Source organism: Galeopterus variegatus, unplaced genomic scaffold, assembly GCF_000696425.1.
Source record: "Galeopterus variegatus unplaced genomic scaffold, G_variegatus-3.0.2 Scaffold4352, whole genome shotgun sequence".
Taxonomy (NCBI): domain Eukaryota; kingdom Metazoa; phylum Chordata; class Mammalia; order Dermoptera; family Cynocephalidae; genus Galeopterus; species Galeopterus variegatus.
Window position 1 is genome coordinate 90,751 of NW_007730463.1, and position 24,901 is coordinate 115,651.

A 24,901-nucleotide genomic window follows, 5' to 3' on the forward strand; every position below is an offset into this window, starting at 1 on the left:
TGTTTGAAATCTTGGTTGGTACTGGGATTAGTTGTGAGAATAGTAACTGAGAAAGTGGTTTTCTCCAGGGCTTTTGGAGACCCAGGAGTAGGTGTAGGACTTGGGCCCTCCAGAAGAAACCTGAATATTTATAATCTTCTCTGCTCAAGACATGCTAGTGACTTATGGTCCAAAGAATGACTTCACTGTTTTCCTTCTCCTGTTTTGCAAGGCATTGGACTTTCTCCTGTTAGGAGACAAAATATGTTCGGATTCCCCAGTGGTCACATTCCCTCACGACGAAGGAAGTTTACCTCCTGTGTTGCTTGTGGTCAGTTCTGGGTGCTGATTGTCCCCCAGTCTGACTCTGGTCTAGAGACCCAGCCTTTTTCTAGTTGGCAGGAGCAGGCCTGGAGGGGGCTGGCCATCCAATGAAGGATGGGTGTGGGGAGGTTGTGGTTAGTGATGAGCCACCAGTGATGGGGGCTGTGATTAGCTTCTGTGGCATAGGCCTCTGTTGGCTGCTGAGATGGCAAGAAGGTAAGTGAGACCTAGGAAGGACCATTGGCACAGAGTCCAATGGCCTGGCTCCCTTTCTTACCGGCCCTGGGCAAGCAAGCCCTTGCCTTGGGCCAGATCTGTATCCTCTTCACATTTGAGTTTCTCCAACAATCATGTGTGTATTAATAGTGCCTCTATGGGTTAAATGAGATCACGGGTGAGACTACACGAAACAGCTCTTGTGCCTGGTAAAAATGAGTGGAGACCTGCCCTAAAGATGCTCACAGCTCAACTAAGAAAGCTGCCAGGATGTTTAGCTACTCTTTGGGGGGAGATGGGTCAAGAATGTTGGATGGGGGCCGGCCCGGTGGCGCACTGCTACAGTGCACCGCTTGTGAGCGCGGTGGCTCTCCCGCCGAGGGTTCGGATCCCACATACAGACCGGCCGCTCACTGGCTGAGCGAGGTGCGGGAGCAACACCGAGGGTTGCGATCCCGTTGCCGGTCCCGGTCCGGTACGGGCGCGACACTGAGGGTTGCGATCCGTTGCCGGTCACAAAAAAAGACAAAAAGGAAAAAAAAAAAAAAAGAATGTTGGATGGGGTTATCAGTGCCGAACACAGGCAGATTTGACTGCTTCCTTCCAGATTCTCCTACTGGTCTCTGGAACCTTCTTTTAAGGAGGCTGGAGAATGCTCTGGCACTGGTATTTGTTGAGTAGGCAGAAGGCAGGTTCATTAACCTTTCTTGTCCCTTCTTTCCTCTCAGGAATGTTTATGACCTGACCCCAATCTCGGGCCCTGGGCCCCCTGTCTCCTACTGCAGGTCAGAGTGGGAGCATTCCAGTTCAGTTCTGCTCCTCTTCTGGAATTCCCCTTGGATTCGTTTTCAACCCGACAGGAAGTGAAGGAAAAAATCAAGAGGATGGTGTTCAAGTAAGTATGATCAGATACTGCTGTGTTAGGGTGAAGCCAGCTGCTCTTAAAATCGCTCCCTTGAAGGGTTTGGCCCTGCTCTTGGCCTCACAGAGCAGGCTCTGGGCCCTGGGCCTGCTTCCAGAACCCCAGCTGTGCACTGTGGGTAACAAGTATTCCCTTCTCATGGCTGTCCCTCCTTGTTACATGGTAATGTCCCAGGTGGGAATTTAAATGCAAGTTTAAAAAAATAGAATTTGCTGCTACTATATGTATTTGTCAGTTACCTGGGACAAAGGGCTATTGGAGTTTGAGACCGGGGTAGAGAGTGTGGGGTGGTGGGAAGAACACTGGGTCCTGCTCCCAGTTCTGTCCCTGGTGGCCCCTGCAGGGTAGTTCACCACACTTCTTGGAGCCTCATTTTCTTTCTAAAAAGAGTAAGTGCCCCTCTGTTATTGAGAGTGCTTCAAAAATTATGAATAGGTATGTGCACACCCTATATATACTCATATCTGTATGTAGTAGGGTCAGACTTTACTCACATTACAAGTCAGCTGACGTGTGTGTCTGCATGTGATGTGTGTGTGTGTGTGTGCAGTACTTCAGAAAGTTCATGGAAAGGTTCATATTACCTTTCAATTCTATTTTTCCATGAACTTTTAGAAGTACCCTCATATTTTGTGTTGTGTGCAGTACTTCAGAAAGTTCATGGAAAGATTCATATTACCTTTCAATTCTATTTTTCCATGAACTTTTAGAAGTACCCTCATATTTTGTGTATAAATATTTTGTATGTGTATTTATATACAAACATGTATACATATAATCTGTATATATATGTGTGTTATACACACACTCATATATACATACACAGACATATATTTACACTTACGTATATCTACACACACACATATAATGCTCTTCACAAGCCCTCACAGAAGAAAGACTTTGCTTTGCCACTTGCCACTCTGATCTCTGGCTCTGCCCTTGTCTCTGCCGCCCCTTGTGCTAGCGTCCACTGAAGTCCATGGTCCCAGCCATTTGTGACTGTCACCTCCAATTGCAAAGGTCCTGAACTCTGAGGTCCTTTTTCCAGTCTTAAGCCTCTGTAGCTCCACCAGTGTTCTCAAGAAGCCTGAGACCACATACTGGGCACAGCAGGAACTTTGGGGGTCCCATAGACCCCAGGGAAGCCCTCGGGACCCTCAGTCACTTTATCTTAGACTGTTTATACCTGCCCTTTCCTCTGCTCATGGATGCCCTGAACAGAAAGAGCAAGTCATATGCAAGAAGGTTAGACCCCAGGGAAGCCCTCGGGACCCTCAGTCACTTTATCTTAGACTGTTTATCCCTGCCCTTTCCTCTGCTCATGGATGCCCTGAACAGAAAGAGCAAGTCATATGCAAGAAGGTGTGAAAGGAAAAAGCACATTAATATGTTTTTTAAAAAATACGTTAGTGCACACCAGCGTTTCCTTTTCCCCTAGGAGCCTTCTGCCCATGGGGCCTCCAAGAATTGGTTTCCTATAGAGAGTAGTCTCAGCCTCGCTCCCACATCTTGGGCCCAGTCACACAGAGCAGAATTTGTCGAAGTGAGGTCTTAGGGCCACCCAGGTCAAAATCGTCTAGGGAGTGTGTTAAAAATGGCTGCCTGGTGTCCCTCCCAGATCTACTGAATCCCTCTCTGGTCTGGGCTGGTATACTTAGGAATCCATACTTTAAAAGGTGTCAGTCCACCCCCACCTTCCCTATGACTGTTGTACACACTAACTTTTTAAAACAGCTTCATTGAGATGTCATTCTTATGCCATGAAGTTCACACATTTCATGTGTACAATTCAATAGTTTTGACTGTATTTACAGAGTTATATGACTATTACTATAATCTAATTTTTGAACATTTGTATCATCCCCCCAAAAAACTTGCAAATAGGCATTTCTCCAAAGAAGAGATACCAATGGCCAATAAGTACATGAAAAGATGCTCAACACTATTAGCCATTAGATGAGATTGGGCGTGTTCAGGGTGGGATGGCCGTAGACTCAGGTGTTAGAGAAATGCAAATCAGATCCACAATGAGATACCATGTCGTAGTCACTAGGAAGGCTAACATAACAGACTGATAATAAGTTGGCAAGGACATGGAAAAACTGGAACTCTCATACACTGCTGGTAGGATTGTAAAGGTTGTGCCTGCCACTTTGGAAAATAGTTTGGCAGTTCCTCAAAATGTTAAACACAGAGTTACCATATGACCAGCAATTCTACTTTAAGAGAATTGAAAACATATACCCACACAAAAACTTGTACACTAATCTCATAGCAGCTCCAAAGTGGGAGCAACATAAATGTCCAACTGAAGGATTGATAAACAAAATGTGTTATATCCATGTAATTGAGTATTATTCAGCCCTAAAAAGGAATTCGTACAAAAACTAATTCCTGCTGCATCATGGATGAACCTTGAAGACATAATGCTAAATAAAAGAAGCCAGTCACAAAAGGTCACATACTGTGTGATTTATTTTTACGAAATGTCTAGAATAGGTAAATCCATGGATAAAAAGTAGACTAATCATTGCCACAGGCGGGGGGGAAGAGGAATGACTGCTGATGAGTGTGGGGTTGCTTTTGAGGATGATAAAAAAAATGTTTTTGACTTAGATGGTGATGGTTGCCCAACTCTGTGTCTGTGAATATACTAAAACCCACTGAATTATGGTATATGAATTATGTCAATAAGGTAGTCATAAAAAAAGACTTTGTACACATTATATGCACACTGTATAGAATGTGCATTTGCAGAAAAAAATTAGTCTATTGGTTTAAGTTTAGCACGGAGAGTCAAATACCATGTGGGTGACTTTGACTCAAATGATTCAGCCCCTCTCTCATCTGAAAAACTAAGCAAATTGCAAAGAAATCACACAAAAAAGCACGTTAAAGGTCATCTAGCATCTAGTCCAACCCTTTATTTTACAGAGGATATTTTACAGGTAAGGAGCAAGTGGCCTGGCCAGGATCACAGGGTCACACTGTTAGTCCGGCTGTCCTTTCCCACCTCTCCCCACCCTCCACCCCCAAATAATTAATTGAGCCTCTTTTCAGCTGTGTTGAAAGTCCTAACTAGGGGCTTGAGAGTGTTATTCATGACAAATGAGATCCAGAGACACACTAAGCATGTGCCAAGTGAGGACATGAGGGTGGAGAAAGTAGCCTCTTTATGCACCGACCAAGTTGAGCTCTTTTAGGGATGTGCATGGTTAGCACTTATGTATCCTAGGACACCTAAGAGAGACAACAAACAAGGCAAGGAGGTGGTAACTAATTTTTGGCTACAGTTGTGGTGTCATTGAGGACACTAAGAATGAAGACATGCTGTCGTGAATCAGAACAGAAGAATGTTGGCCGAGTAGGAGTGATGACCTCCCTGGGGTTACTCTGTTTCTGCAATGAAGTCTTAAATGCTTGACTGATTAGGACAGCTCTACACAACCCCAGGACGCTTGCCTTTCCAGACCAAAGCAATCCACCACAAGTGTGGTTTGAGGTGGTTAAGAAACCACCCTGACAATCTCATTATTGCTACTTTGCAAGAAGTTTAAAAAATACTACGTTCAAGCCTTCTAATATTGCACCCAATGATGACATAAAATCAGATACAACAGGGCTGGCAGTTTGTTCCCGAATGCTCAGAACTCCTGGCCAGCTGGCCCCATGGGCTCACCCGCTTACTTCATTAATCTCACAACAACAACCTTGAGTTCTCTGTGACTGAATTTTTTGGACTCCCTTTACTGCTTTATCAGCACTTTGTAGTTTTGTCGCTACTTTACCTTAGCACAAAACCTTTTACAGCTTTCATTGGCCCCTTCCAAACTGAATTAACATTTAAAGATACCTTTTAGAATAGTTAGAATTACAAAGCATTTGTTCTTTTTTTTTTCTTAATATTATTTGGTGTGTGCTTTTTCATAAAGCTGTATTATTTTTTCATGTTGATCCTTTTTAATGATTATATGATTATGTAGTGAATTTGGCTATCACAATGTATTTAATAATTCTCCTTAAAATTAAACATATAGGTTGATTACAGGATTTTTGTCTACCGCTTTAAAAAGAAAAAGGCTGTAATCAAATCCCTGTACCTGCAGTGGGTTTTCCTATGAAGTATTTTTCAACGTCTATTCCTTGGCCTATCTGCATTAGAAACCCTTGGAGGGGGCCTTGGTGGGGGTGGGGGTGGTTTAAAATGGAGATTCTCAGACCCAGTTGCACACCTACCAATTTGGACTCTCTGGGAATAGAATCCACATTATTAAGTGTTTTGAGGGATTTTTATGCACACTAGATTTTGAGACTAAACTCCAAAGATAAGCCCCTTATTGCAGGCTGCTGGTTGGTTCATAATGATAACTACCACTCCTGGAGCAACCCACTGGGTCCGAGGTCCCAGAGCATTTAATCTTCAAATAATGTTATTACCTTCCCCATTTGAACATGGCATTTGTAGGCCATATGGTCTCTGCATAGACAGTACATAAGTGCATGGGTGTGGCTGTTTTCCAATAAAGCTCTATTTACAAATACAGGCAGCAGGCTGGGTTTGGCTTGCAAGCTGTAATTTGCCAAACCCTGGAAAGAACATTGGCTTCAAAATCAGCCTGACTGGGGCTTAAACTCCAGTTCTAACCTCTGGTAGCTGGGTGGGAGGCAGGTGGCTTGACTAGCCGCATATCTGTATGGTCGAGAACTTGGGCTCTGGATGCGGAGGGCCCAGATTCAAGGGCCCTGCCTCCACCACTCATAAGCTGCATGACCTTAGATGAGACCATTCGCTGAACTCCCCTATCTCAGAGAATTAAGAGAGAGTATATATGAGGATATGTTATATCCTCACCTGTTAAATGAGGGTAATATTGTCACCGTTTACCATAGTTGCGAGGATTACATTCAATAACAGGTATGTGAAGCGTCTGGCACAGAGTGGAAGCGCGGTACTAATATTTGCCCTTAGAAGTGAGAGACAGTCTGTGCTCCCAGGAGCCCCGGAGGAAGCCTCTTTGCAGATACAGGAGCTTTGGAGAAGCTGGTAGTATTGGCAGGAATCAGAATGCTCTTGGCTGCCTGTGGTATCTGACGTGCCATCCAGCACGGTGTGACAGGAGTTGGGGGCGTCTGGGATTCACTGATGTTGGTGGGCTCTGTTTCTCTGTGATGATTCATCACTGCTGGTGTGCGCTGTTCCTCTTTGGTAAGTCCATTGCCCGAGCCAAGCTCTGCTCACCAGCTCCAGAACACACCTTGTGTTGCTCACCTGTGTCTGCTTACACCACTTGCCCTGACTGGAATGGCCTCCTTCCCTAGTCAGCTCCTTCCCAAGACCCCCCCTCCAGACACTCCTCCCCTCTGAAGCCTGTTCCCTGACAGGCCCACCCCCCAATGAATTCCCTCCTCAGCACTCTTGTTATTTGCATCTCTGCATTGATATCTATTTGCTGTCTTGTAGGGTCTCTTTCTTCAACTAGACTGAGATTTCATTGAGGGGTGGGACCATGTTGTACTTCCTGGTCTCCATCTCACTATCTTCCTTCTAGTGGGTCCACAATAAATACTAGTGTGTTAAAAGCAGGAAGTGATTTTTTAATTGATGCAGATGCCATTGTACATTGTAGGCTGAATCTCAGATCTAGGAGTTGTCAGCTTTTGTTGATATGTATTGACGTAATGGAGCTCCACAGAGAGAATTGCCCTTAAGAGCTTGCTTAAGATAAAAAGCAATAGAAGTGAAGAATATTCTAGGCCTGGTTCATCAACCCTTCCCAAGCATAATCTTCATGCTCTTTCCCAATCTCTCTGCTGAGTGGAGAGGACTTTGAGGACTGAGGGGAAGGTGGAACCACAAGATGAAAGGAGCCTGAATTCCTGAGCAGCTGCTAGAAGGAGAGCCAGACAAAAGAGATGCCTGGGCAGGAGGACCCGTGTCAGACGTGCATGAGAAATAAATGTCTAGGGTTAAGTTGAAGCAAAATACACAAACACACACACACACACACACACACAATGCAGTGCTCATGCCTCTTGCCAGTCGAATGTTTTCACATTAGAGGAATGATTGTAGTAGGGTCCTCAGAGAGGGCTGAATTAAAAGCAGGCACTGCTTTAATTTATAGTCAGAGTATAAGGTGAGTATCCACGTGCTCTCCCATTTATAGTCTGTGGTTAGTCAGCATTTCAGAATGATGCTCCAACAGGGTTTTCTCTACGTGTACAGTTAATAACCGTAGCGATTCCATCAGCCTCACATTGTCACTTGTATTTAATGAAAGTTTTGGCTGCAGCAGGGACCAACTCACCATTCAGTAACCTAAAGTCCAACACTTGCACGACCCTCCTATTTCGAGATTTAACAGAGATCCTGCTCTAGGATTCTAAGCTCTGTCAACAACCCCTATAACTGGGCTATGAAGATTAGAGAATCTCAACAAGCCTTGGCAAATAGAGTACCGTTAGCATCCTGGTTAGATGGGACCACTGTAACCTGACCTGATCTGGAGGGGGTCAGATAGCTCAGCCTTCCAGCACCCAACCCTGAATTTGGACTTGACCCAGAAAGGCCTGGATCATGGAAAAGTCTCTCATCAGTCCCTTGCATCAAAGCCTTGTCCTTCACTCTTATGGATTCTTACTAATGCACAATTTTCCTAAGCTCAGTTATCTGCTTTTCCAGCCCCAGGTGATGTAGAGTTGTAATAAGAAGGGGATGATACAGAGATGGGGAGGTGGGTGTCAGAAAAATAACGAGTATTGTCAGCCCAGAGTCATCGTGCAGGGAGAAAATAAAAACACCTACATCCACGACGAATGACATTATTACATAATACAACAGAGACAGTCAGGGGGAATCCCAAGTCCATGGAAAAAGTTAATCTTTATCCATCATTGCTGTGGTTTAGATGATGGAATCATCACGTTGAGCCTCTGCTAGGAGAAAGCACCTGTTCACTAGTGATGGAGCAGCCCGTTGATTTCAGGCTCTCACCCCAGCTTTACCTCCTGCATCGCTGACTTTTCTTTTTTCTTTTTTCCTTCTGGGTGTGCCCAGAGGAGGGCGCACAGAGACAGGCCTTGCTCTGAAATACCTTCTGCGCAAGGGGTTCCCTGGAGGCAGAAATACCTCCGTGCCCCAGATCCTCATCATTGTCACTGATGGGAAGTCCCAAGGGCACATAGCGCTGCCGGCCAAGCAGTTGAAGGAGAGGGGCGTCACTGTGTTTGCTGTGGGGGTCCGGTTTCCAAGGTAAGAGCCCCATGCATTCTGGGTCAACCTTACAGCGGTCAGCCTGGGGACCGTGACATGACTGAGAGAGCCTTCACAGCCACAGGAAGGGAGGAGAGCTGGAAAAACCAGCCTGGTCCTTCCGTGGACCTGTCTTTTTCTCACTTTGCAGTTTTGGCTCTATTGCTTAGGAAGCTCCAATCTGTGGAAGTCTGAGAGTTTGTCTTGTCTTTGGTTTTTGTCTGAACACTTGGTTGCAAATGCCAGAAACTCAATTCAAATTAATGTGAGCAAAAATGGGAATTCATGGAGTCATCTTACTTCATTGAGTGGGTCCAGGTTCCCTTCAGGTGGGCAGGAGCCAGGGACTTCAATGCTGTTGAGATTCTTTCTGCCTGCTGCATGTCTCTGCTGTTCTCTCTGCCTGTCACCTCTTCTCTCAGCCTGGCTCTGTCAGGAAGCTGGAGCTGGGGCTGCAGTCAGCACCCCAAGTCAGTTCTCACAGATCTGCCTGGAGAGAAAGGGCCCATTTCCCAGTTTCAAGTTGAACAATCCAAGAAAGGATTCTGATTGGCCTGAGTCCCAAGCCCACTCCTGGGCCAGGAGAGTGGGGGGTCTGTGACAGGCTGCCCCCTCTTCAACCCCATTTATCTAGATGCAGGGCTAGTATGCCTCCCTAGAAGAAAGGGGGCACAGGTCCTCAGTGCCCCCAGCCCTCCAAATGGACATGATACCTAGTCTACGGGCCTCTAGTAGGCATTAAGTGAAATGACTCTGGTCTGGGCACCATGCCTGCACGTGGAAATCTCTTTATTCATTTTAGTAGTATATTATTTATTCTCTCAATTAATAAGTATAGGTTGTCTTCCTCATGCCAGGCATTATTGTAGGTTCTTGAGATGCAGAGACAATTCCAAGTTCCTGCCCTCAGGGAGCTTCCATTCTAGGAAAGGAAGTAGATAAAAAAACAAGTGAATGAATAAGTAAGTAATATCATTTCAGGTGGAAATAAAATGCAAAGGATAAAATAAAGTGGGCTAAGAGGTTGCAGGGAGCTTCCATTCTAGGAAAGGAAGTAGATAAAAAAACAAGTGAATGAATAAGTAATATCATTTCAGGTGGAAATAAAATGCAAAGGATAAAATAAAGTGGGCTAAGAGGTTAAAGAATGATGGGGGATAGAGAGGATAGTAGTATTAGAGAAGGAGGTCTGTTGGGGCTTCTTTGAGGAGTTGGTTTTTGAGCAGAAACTTTAGTCAAGTGAGGAGCAGGCCTTCCGAATATCAGGGAAAAGAGCAGACAGGGCAGGTGGGTGGATGGCAGGTGCAAAGGCCCTGAGGCAGTAGCTAGCTGGGTGTTTTAATGAGAGCAGCAGGGCAGCCAGGGAGGGGCTGGAGCTCAGCAAGCAAGGGGAATTACAAGAACTAAGGTAGAAGAGGTAATCAGGGGTCAAGTCAGAGAGAGTTTGTCAGCCATGGTAAAGATTTTGGAGTTTATTGTGACTAGGATGAGAAACCTTTGGAGGGTTTGGAGCAGGGAAATGACAATTTTTAGAAGATCACCCTGGCTGCCGTGTAGAGAGTAGACTGATGGGATGGGGGTTGGTGGAGAGGCGATGATAAGGGAAGGAGGGGGGACTGGTCAGGAGGCCTTCGGAGCAGCTCACACAAGAGATAGTGGAGGCTCATGGTAGAGAAGCAGCTGTGGCCCTGCTGGGGAGTGACTGGATCAGGACATGTTTTGAAGGCAGAGCAGTGGGATGGTTGGTGAATTGGATGTCAGAGAAGAATTGAGGACTTGGGTCTGAGCCCCAGGGTGAATGGGGTTGCCATTTGCTGACATGGGAAAGACGAGGACAGAGGGAAGAGCAAGGGAAATTGAATTCTCTTGCAGGCAGGTGAAGTTTGAGCTGCATATTGGACATTTCAGTAGAGAAGCTGAGCACACAGGTGGGTGTAAGAATCTGGAACATGGAAGAGAGGCCAGGTATAGAGACTGCAATTTGGGATGGTTTTTAAAACCTACATAAGGTCACCTAGGGAGTGAGTGAATCCAGAGAAAGAAGATGACCAACAACCAGGGTGTGCAGATCAGAAAGAGGAAGAAGTTCAAGTGAGGACAGAGGGAAGAGCAAGGGAAATTGAATTCTCTTGCAGGCAGGTGAAGTTTGAGCTGCATATTGGACATCTCAGTAGAGAAGCTGAGCACACAGGTGGGTGTAAGAATCTGGAACATGGAAGAGAGGCCAGGTATAGAGACTGCAATTTGGGATGGTTTTTAAAGCCTACGTAAGGTCACCTAGGGAGTGAGTCCAGAGAAAGAAGATGACCAACAACCAGGGTGTGCAGATCAGAAAGAGGAAGAAGTTCAAGTGAAGGAGACTGAGGGTGGCCGGTAAGGTGGGGATACCCAGGACTGTGCCATGCCGTGGAGATGTTGATGACGATTGTCATCATCATCATTGTCGTTGTTTTCGATAAGTTGGTATTTAACACAGGCTGCTTTATCCTTCATTGGCTCTTTCTGTTTCTCAAATATAAGGAATACAAACCTGTTGAGAGAGGAGACAGGGACTTTGCTTTCCGGCTCTTTGCCCACCCTCCTTCCACATAGTGCCGGGTAGAGCGCCTTGAACTTAACAGTTGCCCAGAGGTTTGTTACTGACAGTGGAGTCCCCAACACAGTGGAAATACGTGTCCCTTCCATGCTTTCTTCTCCACCTGGTAGCTGGAACAGTGCTTCTCAAATTGTCTGCTCCAGTTTTTGTTCGTTTTTTTCCCCTAATCCACCATGGACTGATACTTTTAAAAAATACAATAAAAATGAATTAGTAAAACAATAAAATAGAAAAACATGTAGCTCAAATGTTTATTATTCAATTGAGCAGACATAAAATGACTGTCTGGTTTCTGTACAATTTATTTCTAAATGCTTGCTCTTGATGTCTGCTCACCAAGCTCTCGACCAGCATTAAACAGTTTGGGGACCTGTACTGTCCACAAATCACACACTGAGCAGCCCTGGCCTAGAGAAATCAAGAAGCCATTGGTCAGAAGCCAGGGGATGGCCTGAGCTGTTGACCATCTGCCTGATGGGCTCCCAGGCCACCTGACCCCACCCCCTCCCCACTCCTAGTAAAAGGCTGGGTCACTGTTGGCCAGTGGTTCTCAAAGTGCGCTCCTGGAGCCAGCAGTTTGAGCATCACCTGGGAGCTTGTTAGAAACGCACACACTCGGGCCTCACCCCACTGACTCTGAAACTCCAGGCAGGGAGTCTCAGTGTCTGGTTTATCAGGTCCTCGGTGATTCTCATGCTCCCCAAAGTCTGAAAGCCACTGCTGGGGGCAGCCTGAAACTCTATATGGGATTGGAAAAAAAAAAAAAAACGATGCCGGTGCAGTCTCTTTCCCCATTTTAGTATTTACTCAGTCACTGCTCTGGTGGCTCTCAGCTCTGGCTCAGCATCTGAAGTAGCTGGGAAGCTTTTCAGGCAGTCTGTTCCTGGGCCGGGGGAGCTAAGAGTGGGGCCAGGCCGTGCTGCCCGCAGCTGCTCACGTGAGGCCAGAACTGAGAAGCCCACTTCCGTGTGCGAGGCACTGTCCCAGGTGCTGGGAGAGAGGTCTGGCGTGTGTGGATTCAGAGGATAAAGGGGAGTTTTCCTTATGCGAATTTTACAGATAAGTGAAGTTTTGTCCTGTTGCCAAACCTGGATCTTATTTTGATGAGTTTGGGATGGTAGGATTCTTCTATATACATTACTCGCTGCCCTGTCTTTTAAAAAACAGGTTTCTCAGCATCGTGTCACCCTTTCTTCACATCCTAGCACTGTCCTCCCGCATATCATTTTTGTCCTGGGCACCCACGGCGATGCCCTCTGGCTGTAGAAGTTGCTGGCTGCTTACTCTCGATGGCCTCACGTTGGTTAATAGTTTTTCTCATTTGCTAAAACTGGACAACTAAAGCTGTCAGGACTGTGTCTCAGATAAGAGCCGAGGGTTCTGAGTGTGAAGCTCTCCTCTGAGGAAGTCCATGAACTTTAATATGTGCACATGGTGACCAAGGCTGGGCTTCCTTGAGGACTTTCTGTGGTTCACTCCTGGGTCCTTGCCTACACCCCAGATGAAAAAGGTTACTCTAAGTGGCCTCTGGATCCATGGGGAGGTGCTGCTGTCCCCAAGGAGTCCATGGTGTGGGAGATGAGTGGACAGGAGGAGGGAGGGCACAGGGCGACGAGGTGTTGTGACTTCTGGGCACAGGTGGGAGGAGTTGCACATGCTGGCCAGCGAGCCCAGGGAGCAGCATGTGCTGTTGGCTGAGCAGGTGGAGGACGCCACCAACGGTCTCTTCAGTGCGCTCAGCAGCTCTGCCGTTTGCGTCGGGGCCTCTCCAGGTAAGCCCTTCCAGCCTGGGAGGGAGTGGCCTTGCCCATGTGGAAGCTGGGTGTTGACCGAGAGACACAGGGGGCCAGCAGCCTCTGCCCTAGGGGCTCTGTTCTGTCTCCCTGTGTCTCTCCCTGTGGGTTGCCCAGTGGGGAGCCCTGAGCTTGTCTCTCTGAGGGGAGAGGGGCCCAGGGCTTGGGACCTAGATCTGGTAGGGCCCACATCTCCCTGCTTGGGAGGAAGAGCCAGGTCTGCTTCCCCATATCTTGGTCAGCACAGAGAAGCACAGGGAGGCTTGAAGCTTGGAGCAAGATCCCTGTGTTCTAGTCGTCCTCATCAGGGTGCACCCAGGAGCTAGAATGATGCACGTTATATATAACGTTATGCGTGCCCATTATGTAAAAGCTGTGTGGGCTGGGCCTGTGCAGAGGAGATGCCCAGAGGCTGATGCCCCACTGAACTGACAAAGGCAGAGGGTGGCCAGGGCTGGGGGTGGGTGGAACCCCCAAGAGCAGGAGCAGCTGCTGAGGGAGTGTGGGTGGAGGTGGGAGTGTAACCCTGCCTTCCCATTGTTGTGTGTTGTGGACACAGACTGCAGGGTCGAGACTCACCCCTGTGAGCGCAGGACACTGGAGATGGTCAGGGAGCCTGCTGGCCATGCCCTGTGCTGGAGAGGATCACGCCAGACCGATGCTGTGCTGGCTGCGCTCTGTCCCTTCTACAGGTTTGTCCATAGGTCTGGGGGCAGAGCTGAGGGTACAGCCTGGGTGGGGAGGGAGACTCCCCAATGCCAAGTGCTCACGAGCTGCAGGGAGGACAGCACTGCAGGGCCATGGCCTTGTAGCTTATGACATGAAGGAGACCTGGAAGAGAGCCAGGGACAGAGATCTGGGGATGGGGGGTGGGGCACAGCTACTCCGTATCAGAGTCATGTTAACACACAGCCCAAGTGCCCATGGCAAGTAAGGGTAGCTGGGTCACAGCCATTCTGGAAGGCCCTTTGGTCTGGTAATTTTGTTCCTCTGAGCAGCACAGTTTCCACATTATGGGAGCCGAGTGAAGCAAAAGGTTTGAGATCCTGGGTGAATTCCGGTCATAGAGGCCATGAGACACTCTGGATTCTTCCAGAGTGGAGCTTAGGCGGTCAGGAGCACCTGCTGCCCAGCCAGGAGCCTTTCCCTTGCAAACACACTCCTGTCCCATCCCTTGGCTCTTTATCTAGACTCCCAGCTAGAGGCTGGGGGACCTACCATCTCTCCCTTCCTGGAGAGCCAGGGTCACAATTGAACCAGCAGCTTCTTTGCCCTGTGTCCTGCCCCAGCCCAGTGGTGAGTTCAGGAATGAAATGAATTGGCTGAGAAATTGTGAGGCTTGGCTGGGAAAGGTCATGCCCGCACATTGGTCAGAGGAAACAGGCCGGGTGCCATGCCAGGCCCACTAGAGGCTCTTCAGAATCTGAGCTCTCGAGACTGGCCTGTTAGCTCAGTTGGTTAGAGTGCGGTGCTGATAACACCAAGGTCCGGGGTTTAATCCCTGTACCTGCCAGCCACAAAAAAATATTAATAAATAAAATAACCTGAGCTCTCCAGTGAATGGACACATTTATTTGCTCCCCATTGACCATGTTCTAAGTGCCCACTCTGGGCCAGGCAATGCGGAGATGGGCACAGTCCCTGCCCCTAGGAAGCTCGATGTCTGGAGGGGGCCTTGTTCAAGGAGATCACTGGCCACCCTAAGGCAACCCAGGTGCTGGGGTGGGGCCTGTCCTCCCTAGACATCATGGAGAAGGGGCTGCTTGAGCCGTCTTGCATGATTCCTGGATTCCTGGAAAAGGTGGCGGTGGGATAGAGGCATTTAGAGCCGGGAGCCTGGGAGAAGCTGGCAGATGGAGAGCATACTTCCTCCTACATAGACTCTGGAGTCAGGCTACTCTAAATTTTTAATCCCAGCGTCACCACCTGTGAGTTGTGAACCTCCCACTGCCTGTTTCTACATTTGAGAATGGGCGTGATAGAAGTACCTGGATGGAGAGCATACTTCCTCCTACATAGACTCTGGAGTCAGGCTACTCTAAATTTTTAATCCCAGCGTCACCACCCGTGAGTTGTGAACCTCCCACTGCCTGTTTCTACATTTGAGAATGGGCGTGATAGAAGTACCTACCCCCAGGGTGGCTGAGCGCAGCAGTGAACTGATAGAAGGCGCTGATATCCAGGTTCCTAGAACGATGCCCGCATAGAAAGCTCTTCATCTATTCCCTTGCTCAAGGAATGCTCACCGAGGGCCCCTGCCATCCCAGGACTGTCCTTAGGTCCTGGGGAATCAGCATGAACATCTCAGAAACAAATCCACCCTCACCAGCTGACCCCCGTGTTGGGGAGGAAGCCTTAAAAAAAAAAGAATGCATAAAATAAACTAGTAGGTGGCGACAAGTGCCCTGGAGGGAAGTAGCAGCGAGGATGGGGAGGGGGTGGGGTGGGGGAGTGGTTGGGGCAGGGCTGCAGTGTGCAATAGAGCGGCAGGGAGGGCCTTGTGGAGAAATAGGAACAGGTGTTTGCGTCTGGACCTGAAGGAGTTGGGGGCAAGCCCGGGGCAGATCTGGGCGCAGTCCCCGTGGACAGTGCCGGCCAGAGTGGGGGAGGGGCAGGCCCACAGAGCTTTCTGGGCTAGGACTTGCGGCTTTAGGAGGTCACTGGGAGCAGACATGGAAGGAAAGAAGATTTCTCTTTTATGAGCTGGCAGCTTGGCAAACTTTTTAGTTTGGCAACTCCTTGAGTTCTTAATTGACTTGCTTTTATCCCATTTTACCCCAGGAAAACCCTGCCCCAGAGATGAGTCCAATTAGCTTGGCTTGGAGTGGGCAGCCCAGGGGGAGATCATGTTGGAAAAAGCCCTGTTTGGAGAAATTTAGAGAACATTTTTGCCAAGGCCCAAGAGTATCCTTAGATAAGATGGTACCAGGAGCTGCTGCAAACCAAGAGGGGCACTCTTAGCCCACCAGGTGGGGAACTGCTTCTGCTGCTGCAGGGCCCATCCATCACCCCAGAGACTGGAGGGGCGGGAGGGGAAGGAGGGCTGAGTGCGTGGGCCTTGGTGTCAGGTGGTCAGGATTTGGCTCTCAGATCTGCTGTGTTCTAGTAACCATGTGTCTTTGGGCAGTGTCCTTCATTCAGCCCTCTGAATCTATTTACCCATCTGGAAGACTGAGATCACTGCCTCTTCAGGTAGCTATGGAGTTGAGGTAATAACAGGGACACCTGGCATGTGGAAGCTGCCCGGGGAATGGTGGCTGTTATGTTATCACAGAATATTAGTGCTCAAGTGGACCTGAGAATTCATTGAGTCCGGTAATTTGCAAATCCTTTTTTTTTTGGTGTCTGGCCAGTTTGGGGAACCAAACCCTTGACCTTGGTGTTATAAGGCTATGCTGTAACCAAATGAACTAACCAACCAGCCCCCAGTTTGCAAATCTTCTTGAGCTGCGGAGCCTCTTGTAGACACTCATTGTACAGACCAGTTAGAAGCAGCACATTTGGGGTGAAGCCAAGGGGCTGGGGTTCTGGGGGAGGCCCAGCACCTTGGCCTCTCAGTCCCCTTCCTTCACCATCAAAGCTCCAATGATCACAGTTGAAAACTACAGATACAGTTACTGTATAGAAGAGGGAATGGAAAACCAGAGGAGGAAAGTAATGTGCCTGGAGTCACACAGCCAGAATCCACTTGCCCAGTTCCCAGTATTTTTCTCCTCACTGCACTGTGGGCCTTAGAAAATAACTTATAATACGAAGTTCCCACAGTTCAGTTTTACACACAGACATCTCTAACTTCTAACGTGATAGTCAGCTTACATTATCTTTTTTTTTTTTTTAATTATCTCTGGGTAGTTTGAAACATTCCCTATTCTATGTGAAGGTGAAAGGTAGAATCAAGAAAGAAAACAACAAAGTCTTTATTGTCCCCCTTCTGCACTGGAATCTTACATCAGCTTTAGTGTTGTAAATAATCTGCAGGTTTCTGCCCTCCCTTTAGACCTTCGATCTCTCTATCACTCTGTTTCCTTGGATTGTAGCTGGAAGAGAGTGTTCCTAAGCCACCCCACCACCTGCTACAGGACCACCTGCCCAGGTACCATCTGCCTCTTGGGTTCACCAGCTCTTTCTGGGCCCTGGGACCAGGCTGGTTCGTAAAGGTCCATTTACAGTCCTGGGGCAGAGGGTGGGGTCGGGACTGGCTCCAGGGCATACAGCCCTGGGGCAGAGGGTGGGGTCGGGACTGGCTCCAGGGCAGAGGGACGGGGCTTTCGGAGGCAGAGGGGTCTGCTCACACTGTGCTCATTCCTCGCTTGCTAAGTGGCATTTTCCACTGAGAATGGAGTGACAGCTTTGGAGTTACTCCCTTAAGCAATTATACTTGCATTGGTGAGGGGCAGAGAAGGGCATGCACTGAGCACCTGCTTTGCAGACAGCCTCCAATCCAGCATCAAACTCAGGGAGAGACACCAGAGTTGTTTCCTCCTGTATAACAGGGGGTGATGTTTGCCTGAGGTCAGGGATCCCCATTTCCCTCCTGTATAGGATAGGGCTTGTCATACCTGGGGTCTTTGTGAAGATTCAATAGATAGCACCCATGGAAGTGCTTCATCAGCTATAAAATCCCAAACAAACATGAGTAATTATCAGTACCACTATGCGTGGTTCAGCGTGGCTCCCCAGTGTGCCCTCACTGCCCCTCACCGAGGGGTCTAGTGCATCCCACCCACCTGGGAGCTAGCAATTGCACCCGCGTGTGTCAACGTTGATTCTTGTGTGAATTTGCTACTTCTGGTGAGGTAAGGAGCTCATCTCCCCAAAGCAGAGCTAACAGTTTTACATACAGGCAGGGGCGTGTTCTTACCCAGGGCTAGGCAATGCCTTTGACGTGCCATTTCAAAGTTTTCAAGTTCCAATGTCACTGGCCTCTGAAGCATGGGGGAAACTGACAGTGGGGCTGTTTCTGCTCAGAAATCAGAGTTTGAGGACTTAGGATTTTGGAACCAGAATGATCTGGGTTTGATTCCCAACTCTGCCCTTTACCATCTGACCTTCATCACATGACTTCTAGCCATGGAGCTTCAGCTTTCTCATCTGTAAAGTTTTTTTTTTTTAAGTGCCTACCTCATGGGGTTGTTGTGATGATGAAATGATGTCATGCATGAGCTGACCTTCATCACGTGACTTCTAGCCATGGAGCTTCAGCTTTCTCATCTGTAAAGTTTTTTTTTTTAAGTGCCTACCTCATGGGGTTGTTGTGATGATGAAATGATGTCATGCATGAATAGTACTTAGCACAGCACCTGACGTACAGTAGATGCTCAGTGAAAGGACACTGTTGCTGTGTTAATGAGCCCCCTGTTGTTTCCGTGATGCTCCAGCTAGCAGAACAGCAGACCTAGTTAGGTACCCAGAATTAGCTTCAATAATTTCTACCTTTAATTACACTTTAATTACAATGATGTGACCACCAAGTAATATATTAATATTTTTTAGTAAAAAGGACAGAAATCGCCATCCCAATAGTAACCACACTTAGCTGCTTATTAAGCCCTTTGAATACACGAACACGTGAATACCCTGTTTGTCATCTGTCACCCTGGAAGGGAGGTTGTGGTTTTATCTGTATTTTGTAATAATTGGTAAGGAAATTGATAAGGGGCTCAGAAATTGACCACATGGTCTCATGTAATGGGCCTGATTTGAATGGGCCCAGTTTGACACAGACTGTGGTTTCCTGTGTAAAATATCAGCTTTGACGAGGATTCCTCATCGTCTGCATTTCATGTCCAAAAGCAAATACTCTTAGCTGTTACGCAGGGTTTGCTCTGTGCTAAGACTTTCCATGGATTAGTTCATTGGATCCTCACAATAATACTGTGGAAGTAGTTCAGTACCATCACCCCTTTTCAGATGAGGATGCTGAAGCTTGGAGAGGTTAATTAAGGTGCCCAAGGAAGTGATGGAGGCTACATTCACTGCTGAGCAGCCTGCCTGCAGGATCTGAAGGTTCACTGCTTTACTGTGCCAGGCCGCAGAGGCCGTTAAGAACAACCATGTGTAGAAGTTAAAGAAGAAAAGGCCCCCTCAGCACTGCAGCGTTCCCTGAGTCTTAAGACACCCACGCTGTCACGTTGATGGTGATGAGATCTTCATCCTTGTTAAGCTTAGGTCCAGCACCAGTTAATCATTATGGTCTCCCTGAGCTGCACCAGGCCTTCTGAGCAGCTGTTGGTAATGAAGGCATGTGTTGCCAGTCTCAGAGCCGGGAGCCAAGTCCTGTTGGCACATCCCCAGGGCCTTCCCAAGCCCACCACTGAGTGTCCTTTAGCAACCACATGCAGCCCCTCCTTTAGGTACTTGTTAGTTCCTTCTCCTCCCTGTGCTGCAGCTTGTTCCCTAGTGGACCATGGGGGGAGCAACGGGCTGGGTCCCAGCAGGGCAGGTGGTCTGCTGGCCTCACATCTGTGGCCGACCCCTCTGTACCCGTATGCTTAGCTGTTAATGAGTATCTCTTGATAGGCCCTTGTGACTCCCAGCCCTGCCAGAATGGAGGCACGTGTGTTCCAGAAGGACTGGACAGGTATCGCTGCCTCTGCCCACTGGCCTTCAGAGGCGAGGCTCACTGTGGTATGTATGCACGGGACCTCTGAGACTCTGACCACTGGGGGGCAGTTAGAGCACGCCCCGCCCCCCCCACCTCCCTCCCTTCTAGCTCCTGGGTAGAAACCGACCCTGGAGTTTTAAAGCCATCTACTTCCCAAATATGCCACCGATCTAATGTCTCATGTGGTATACAGCCTCTGAGTGCTCCATGAGTAAATAATTTGGATGGTGGAGCTCTGGGTAGGACAGCAGCTCCTAGCTCATTAGCTATAGAAGGGCTGCTGCGTGATGTTTGAGCATCGCTGAGCCCTGCTGAAGCTGGAGCTGGACTGTCTCTGGGTCCTGGTTCTGAGCAGAGTCTTTTCTTCTCTCTTCCACAAAAGAGAGGTGAGAAGCCCCAATCCCTTTTGGTTTTAAAGGTGTGAAAGGAAGATTATAATAGGCTTTGCCTCAGAGGGTGGTTGAGAATTTTAATAAGGTTCTGTATGTAAAGCATAATGCTTGACACATAGTGAGGGCTTGTTACATAATAACTTTTTAAAAAATGTGGTGTTGGGTTCACTGGAGATATATATGGAAAAAATAAATCTTGACCTCACAGCGTACCCAAAAATCAATTCCAGATGGCAAAACTTCTAGAAGAAAACTTAGGAGCATTATCTTCATGATCTTGAGATAGACAAAGATTTCTCAGGACACAAAAAGCATTAACCAATCTGGCCCTATTTCTCACTCTGATTATAGATCTAAATGTAAAAGGCAAAACTTCTAGAAGAAAACTTAGGAGCATTATCTTCATTATCTTGAAATAGACAAAGATTTCTCAGGACACAAAAAGCATTAACCAATCTGGCCCTATTTCTCACTCTGTGCTGAGTACTGGTCACTTAACTCCCTGAGGCCTCAGTTTCTCTGCCCTTCCTGGGAGTGAGGCTTCTCCTGCCACATGTGGTATTTGGGCATCTCTATGCTCCAGTGGCCACAGCATGACGGTGGGTATTGCTGCAATTCCGGCAGCCCCGAAGCTAAGCCTGGCATGCAGAATCGATGTCCTCTTCCTGCTGGACACCTCTGCTGGCACCACCTTGGAGGGCTTCCTGCGGGCCAAGGCCTTCGTGAAGCGGTTTGCACAGGTCGTGCTGAGCGAGGACTCTCCGGTCCGAGTGGGCGTGGCTGGGTACAGTCGGGAGCTGGTGGTGGCAGTGCCTGTGGGGGAGTACCAGGATGTGCCAGACCTGGTCAGGAGTCTCGACAGCATCCCCTTCAGCGGCGGCCCCACCCTGACAGGCAGTGCCTTGCAGCAGGTGGCAGAACGCGGCTTCGGGAGTGCCACCAGGACAGGCCAGGACCGGCCACGCAGAGTGGTTGTCCTGCTCACTGAGTCTCGCTCCCAGGACGAGGTGGCTGGCCCAGCGCGACATGCCAGGGCCCGAGAGTTGCTCCTGCTGGGCGTAGGCAGCGAGGCTGTGCGGGCAGAGCTGGAGGAGATCACGGGCAGCCCAGAGCATGTGATGGTCTACACAGACCCTCAGGACCTGTTCAACCAAATCCCCGAGCTGCAGGGGAGGCTGTGCAGCCAGCGGCAGCCAGGTAAGGTCCCCAGGCCTGACCTAGGGGCTGGCTGGTCAGTGGACGGGTCCTGCTTTCTTCTCGTCACCACTTAATCATTATTCTCTCCTGGTGCCTGCACTAGGGGCTGAAAGCACAGCCCCACTCTTTGATGTACTAGCCACATGACAACTTCTCAGTTTACTTGTCAATAGAATAGGACTATTAATAGCACCTCCTGAGAAGCTTTTTGTGAAGAGAAAGTAAAACAAGCAATACACACCCTTAGTACAGAGTAAGCATGCAGCAAATTTTGTGTTGCTATTTATTATTATTCATTGTTATTTATTGTTATTGTTAATAAGGAGCTATGAATCACTAAGCCTGCTCTGGAGCAGCAGCTTTCCAGCTTCTGTGACAGCTACCCACAGAAAGAAATGCATTCCTAGTACACACATACACATGCACACACATACACGTGCACGCACATTCCCAGTACATGCATGCACACCTGCGGGGGTGCACACACACATGCACGCACGCACACACACACACACACATACATAATGTGCACATATGCATATGTACACATACATACATGCATGTGCACATACATGCACACACAGATGCACGTGCACACACAACTGAAACAAATGTTTCCTGGAATGATACTTATTCCACTTTACCTGGGATGTGTTCTGACCTTTTTCTGTGCTGTTCTGTTTCACACCCCATGACACGTGCACATACATGCACACACAGATGCACGTGCACACACAACTGAAACAAATGTTTCCTGGAATGATACTTATCCCACTTTACCTGGGATGTGTTCTGACCTTTTTCTGTGCTGTTCTGTTTCACACCCCATGACACTGATTTCCTGACCTGCTGTTGCTGCTGTTGGAGGGTGCTCTGGAGAACACTACCCTGGGGGTGGATATTGCCAGGCAGTGGGCAGGAGCCTCCCTCCCCATGGCCAGAGATGTTGTGTTGCAGCTGAAACACATCCTTGATGGGTTCCCTGAGTTTTCCTCCAGGGAGGTGAGCAGTGAGCAGCTGCCTATTGGATCAGCTTCTCAGTCTCAGTGTCACTCTCCCCAGAGGTCAAGGCCTTTATTCTGTAAGGGCTAGTCTCACCATGGCAGCCAGAGGGTTTTCGTTTTGTTTTGTTTTGGAATTATTGTAGATATACAGAAAAATTATAACAATAGTTGAGAGTTTCCATATACCCCACACTCAGTTCCCCCTCTTATTAACACCTTACATTAGTGTGGTACATTGTTTACTAAAGTCCATACTGACTCAGACTTCCTTAGTTTTTACCTAATGTCATTTTTCTCTTCCAGAATCCCACCTAGGAGCCCACAGTACATTTAGTCAGCTTGTCCCCTTAGGCTCCTTTTGCTTGTGACAGTTTCTTAGATTTTCTTTGTCCTTGAGTGATTTTTAAAAACCAGTCAATCTGCTCATCAAATCTCTTACTCCATACTTAAACCTTTCCATGGCTCCCTTTTGCACTTGGAATAAAACCCAAACTCCTTCCACTGGCTTCTGAGAGCTCCCCTGCTCTCTGCAGGCCTCTCTAATGCCCCTCGCATGGGAGAGGCCTTCTCCCTGCTTGAGAAGCACCCCTGCCCACTGGCTCACACTCACTCATCCTTCCGTTCTTTGCTAAAATGTCACCACCCCAGAGAAGCCCTGACCCCTTTCTCCCAGTCCCATTATGCTGCCCATACTGGTCTCTCTCACAGCCCCTGCTCTTTTTCTGCACACTGCTCACGCCATTTGTAATTCTGTGTTTATTTCATGTCTGTCCTCTCGTAGACTTTCAGCCCATTGTCTACAAAGTGTAGTGTCCTGTACACAGTGGATGGCACATGGAGGGAGCTCAGTAATGGGATGACTGAAGACATAGGTGAAGAAGCTGTCACAAAGGGTCCCCAAAACTCAGTGGCTTACATGTGATAGAAGTTATTTCTCTTACATTCAGTTCAGGGGTGAGTGGCCTTGGCCAGAAGGCTAGCTTGGCCACCATGTGGTCCTCACCTTGGGGTCCAAGGTCACCATTTCTCAGCCAGCAAGAAGGGGAAGAGAAGAACTGGAAGACAAGCAACTTCTACTTGCACAAGTTTGAAACTGCACAATTTCAAACTTGGAAATTGCACATTTGCTTCCGATCACATCCCACGTGGCCACACCTAGCTTCCAGGGAGGCTGGGAAATGTAGTCTCACTGGACATTCATGTTCCTGCTAATACTCCAGGAGAGGGTGTTCTACAAGTAGAAGGTGTGGCGGGGGCTACTGCAGTGGACATACAGCAGACTGGCTGACCTGGGCTCCCCGTGCCCCACAGCAGTGCCCCCTGTGCTGGTTGGGTCCATATAAGGGTTCTGCTGGCAGAGCCCACCACTGAGGCCCACTCTGCTTGCCCCTGCAGGCTGCCAGGCTCAGTCATTGGACCTTGTCTTCATGTTGGATGCCTCGGCCTCAGTGGGACCCGAGAACTTTGCTCAGATGCAGAGCTTCATGAGAAGCTGTGCCCTCCAATTTGATGTGAACCCCGACGTAACACAGGTTGGCCTGGTGGTGTACGGCAGCCGGGTGCAGACAGCCTTTGGCCTGGACACCCATCCCACCCGTGCTGCGGTGCTGCGGGCTGTGAGCCAGGCCCCCTACCTGGGCGGGGTGGGCTCCGCCGGCACGGCCTTGCTACACATCCATGACAAGGTGATGACTGTCCAGAGGGGCGCCCGGCCTGGTGTCCCCAAGGCTGTAGTGGTGCTCACAGGTGGACAGGGGGCAGAGGACGCAGCTGTCCCTGCCCAGAAGCTGAGAAACAATGGCGTCTCTGTCTTGGTCATGGGCGTGGGGCCTGTCCTGAGGGAGGCTCTGCGGAGGCTGGCAGGTCCCCGGGATTCCCTGATCCACGTGGCAGCTTACACCGACCTGCGCTACCACCAGGACATGCTCATCGAGTGGATATGTGGAGGTGAGTGGGAGAATCCACACCCTCCAGGGCTGCTTCCAAGGTGGGACCTCAGCCTGAGCCCTCATGTCCACTGTTACAAGGACCGCTGTGCCTCTTAGCTCCTAGGCACTTGCTCCTGGGCACAGTGCCAGGTTCTGTGCCAAATTCCATGCTCACATGAAATCCCACAGTAGTCAGCACCGTCCACATTTGACATTTAAGGTGTGGAGAATTTAACTAACACAGCCCCCTCCTTCCCAAACCTGAGAATTTGTATGCATTCCATTTAAATGGATGACGTTTTCAGGATACTCACAGACTCCTCCAGGGGCTAAGAATCCCATTTTGACACCCACCGAGGTAGTGCATGACCGATCTAGGAACAAACAGGGCCAGGCCAGATGGACTCCAAGGCTTCTTTTCGCCAGTGATCTCCTTCCTACCTTTCAAACAGTATGTGGCAGTAATGATAATAGTAAATGCTGCCATGTGTACAGTACACGTGAGAGACAATCTCCTTCTGCAGGTGGGAAAGCTGGCTGGAAGTTGGGTCTTATTAACCTAGCCAAGTAGTATGTAGCACCCACCCACTGTGGGTTAACGTGTTGCTTCAGGGCCAAGGGAGACACTAAGATGCATAAGACACTGCTCTAGTGGCCTTGCATCTGTTCTGGGCTGACTCAGAGTAGGGGTCTT

At 48.6% G+C, this 24,901-nt stretch overlaps 1 protein-coding gene across 1 annotated transcript in view; it reads left to right on the forward strand.

The window, feature by feature from the left end:
* The window catches only part of VWA2 (von Willebrand factor A domain containing 2), a 38,669-nt gene that overhangs the window by 11,925 nt on the left and 1,843 nt on the right, over positions 1-24,901 (forward strand). The window contains exons 4-11 of the mRNA XM_008587368.1: positions 1,305-1,414; positions 8,499-8,693; positions 12,928-13,061; positions 13,642-13,774; positions 17,120-17,175; positions 19,602-19,709; positions 20,703-21,275; positions 23,675-24,226. Coding sequence (XP_008585590.1) covers positions 1,305-1,414; positions 8,499-8,693; positions 12,928-13,061; positions 13,642-13,774; positions 17,120-17,175; positions 19,602-19,709; positions 20,703-21,275; positions 23,675-24,226 — 1,861 coding nt within the window. The remainder of the gene's footprint in view (positions 1-1,304; positions 1,415-8,498; positions 8,694-12,927; positions 13,062-13,641; positions 13,775-17,119; positions 17,176-19,601; positions 19,710-20,702; positions 21,276-23,674; positions 24,227-24,901) is intronic.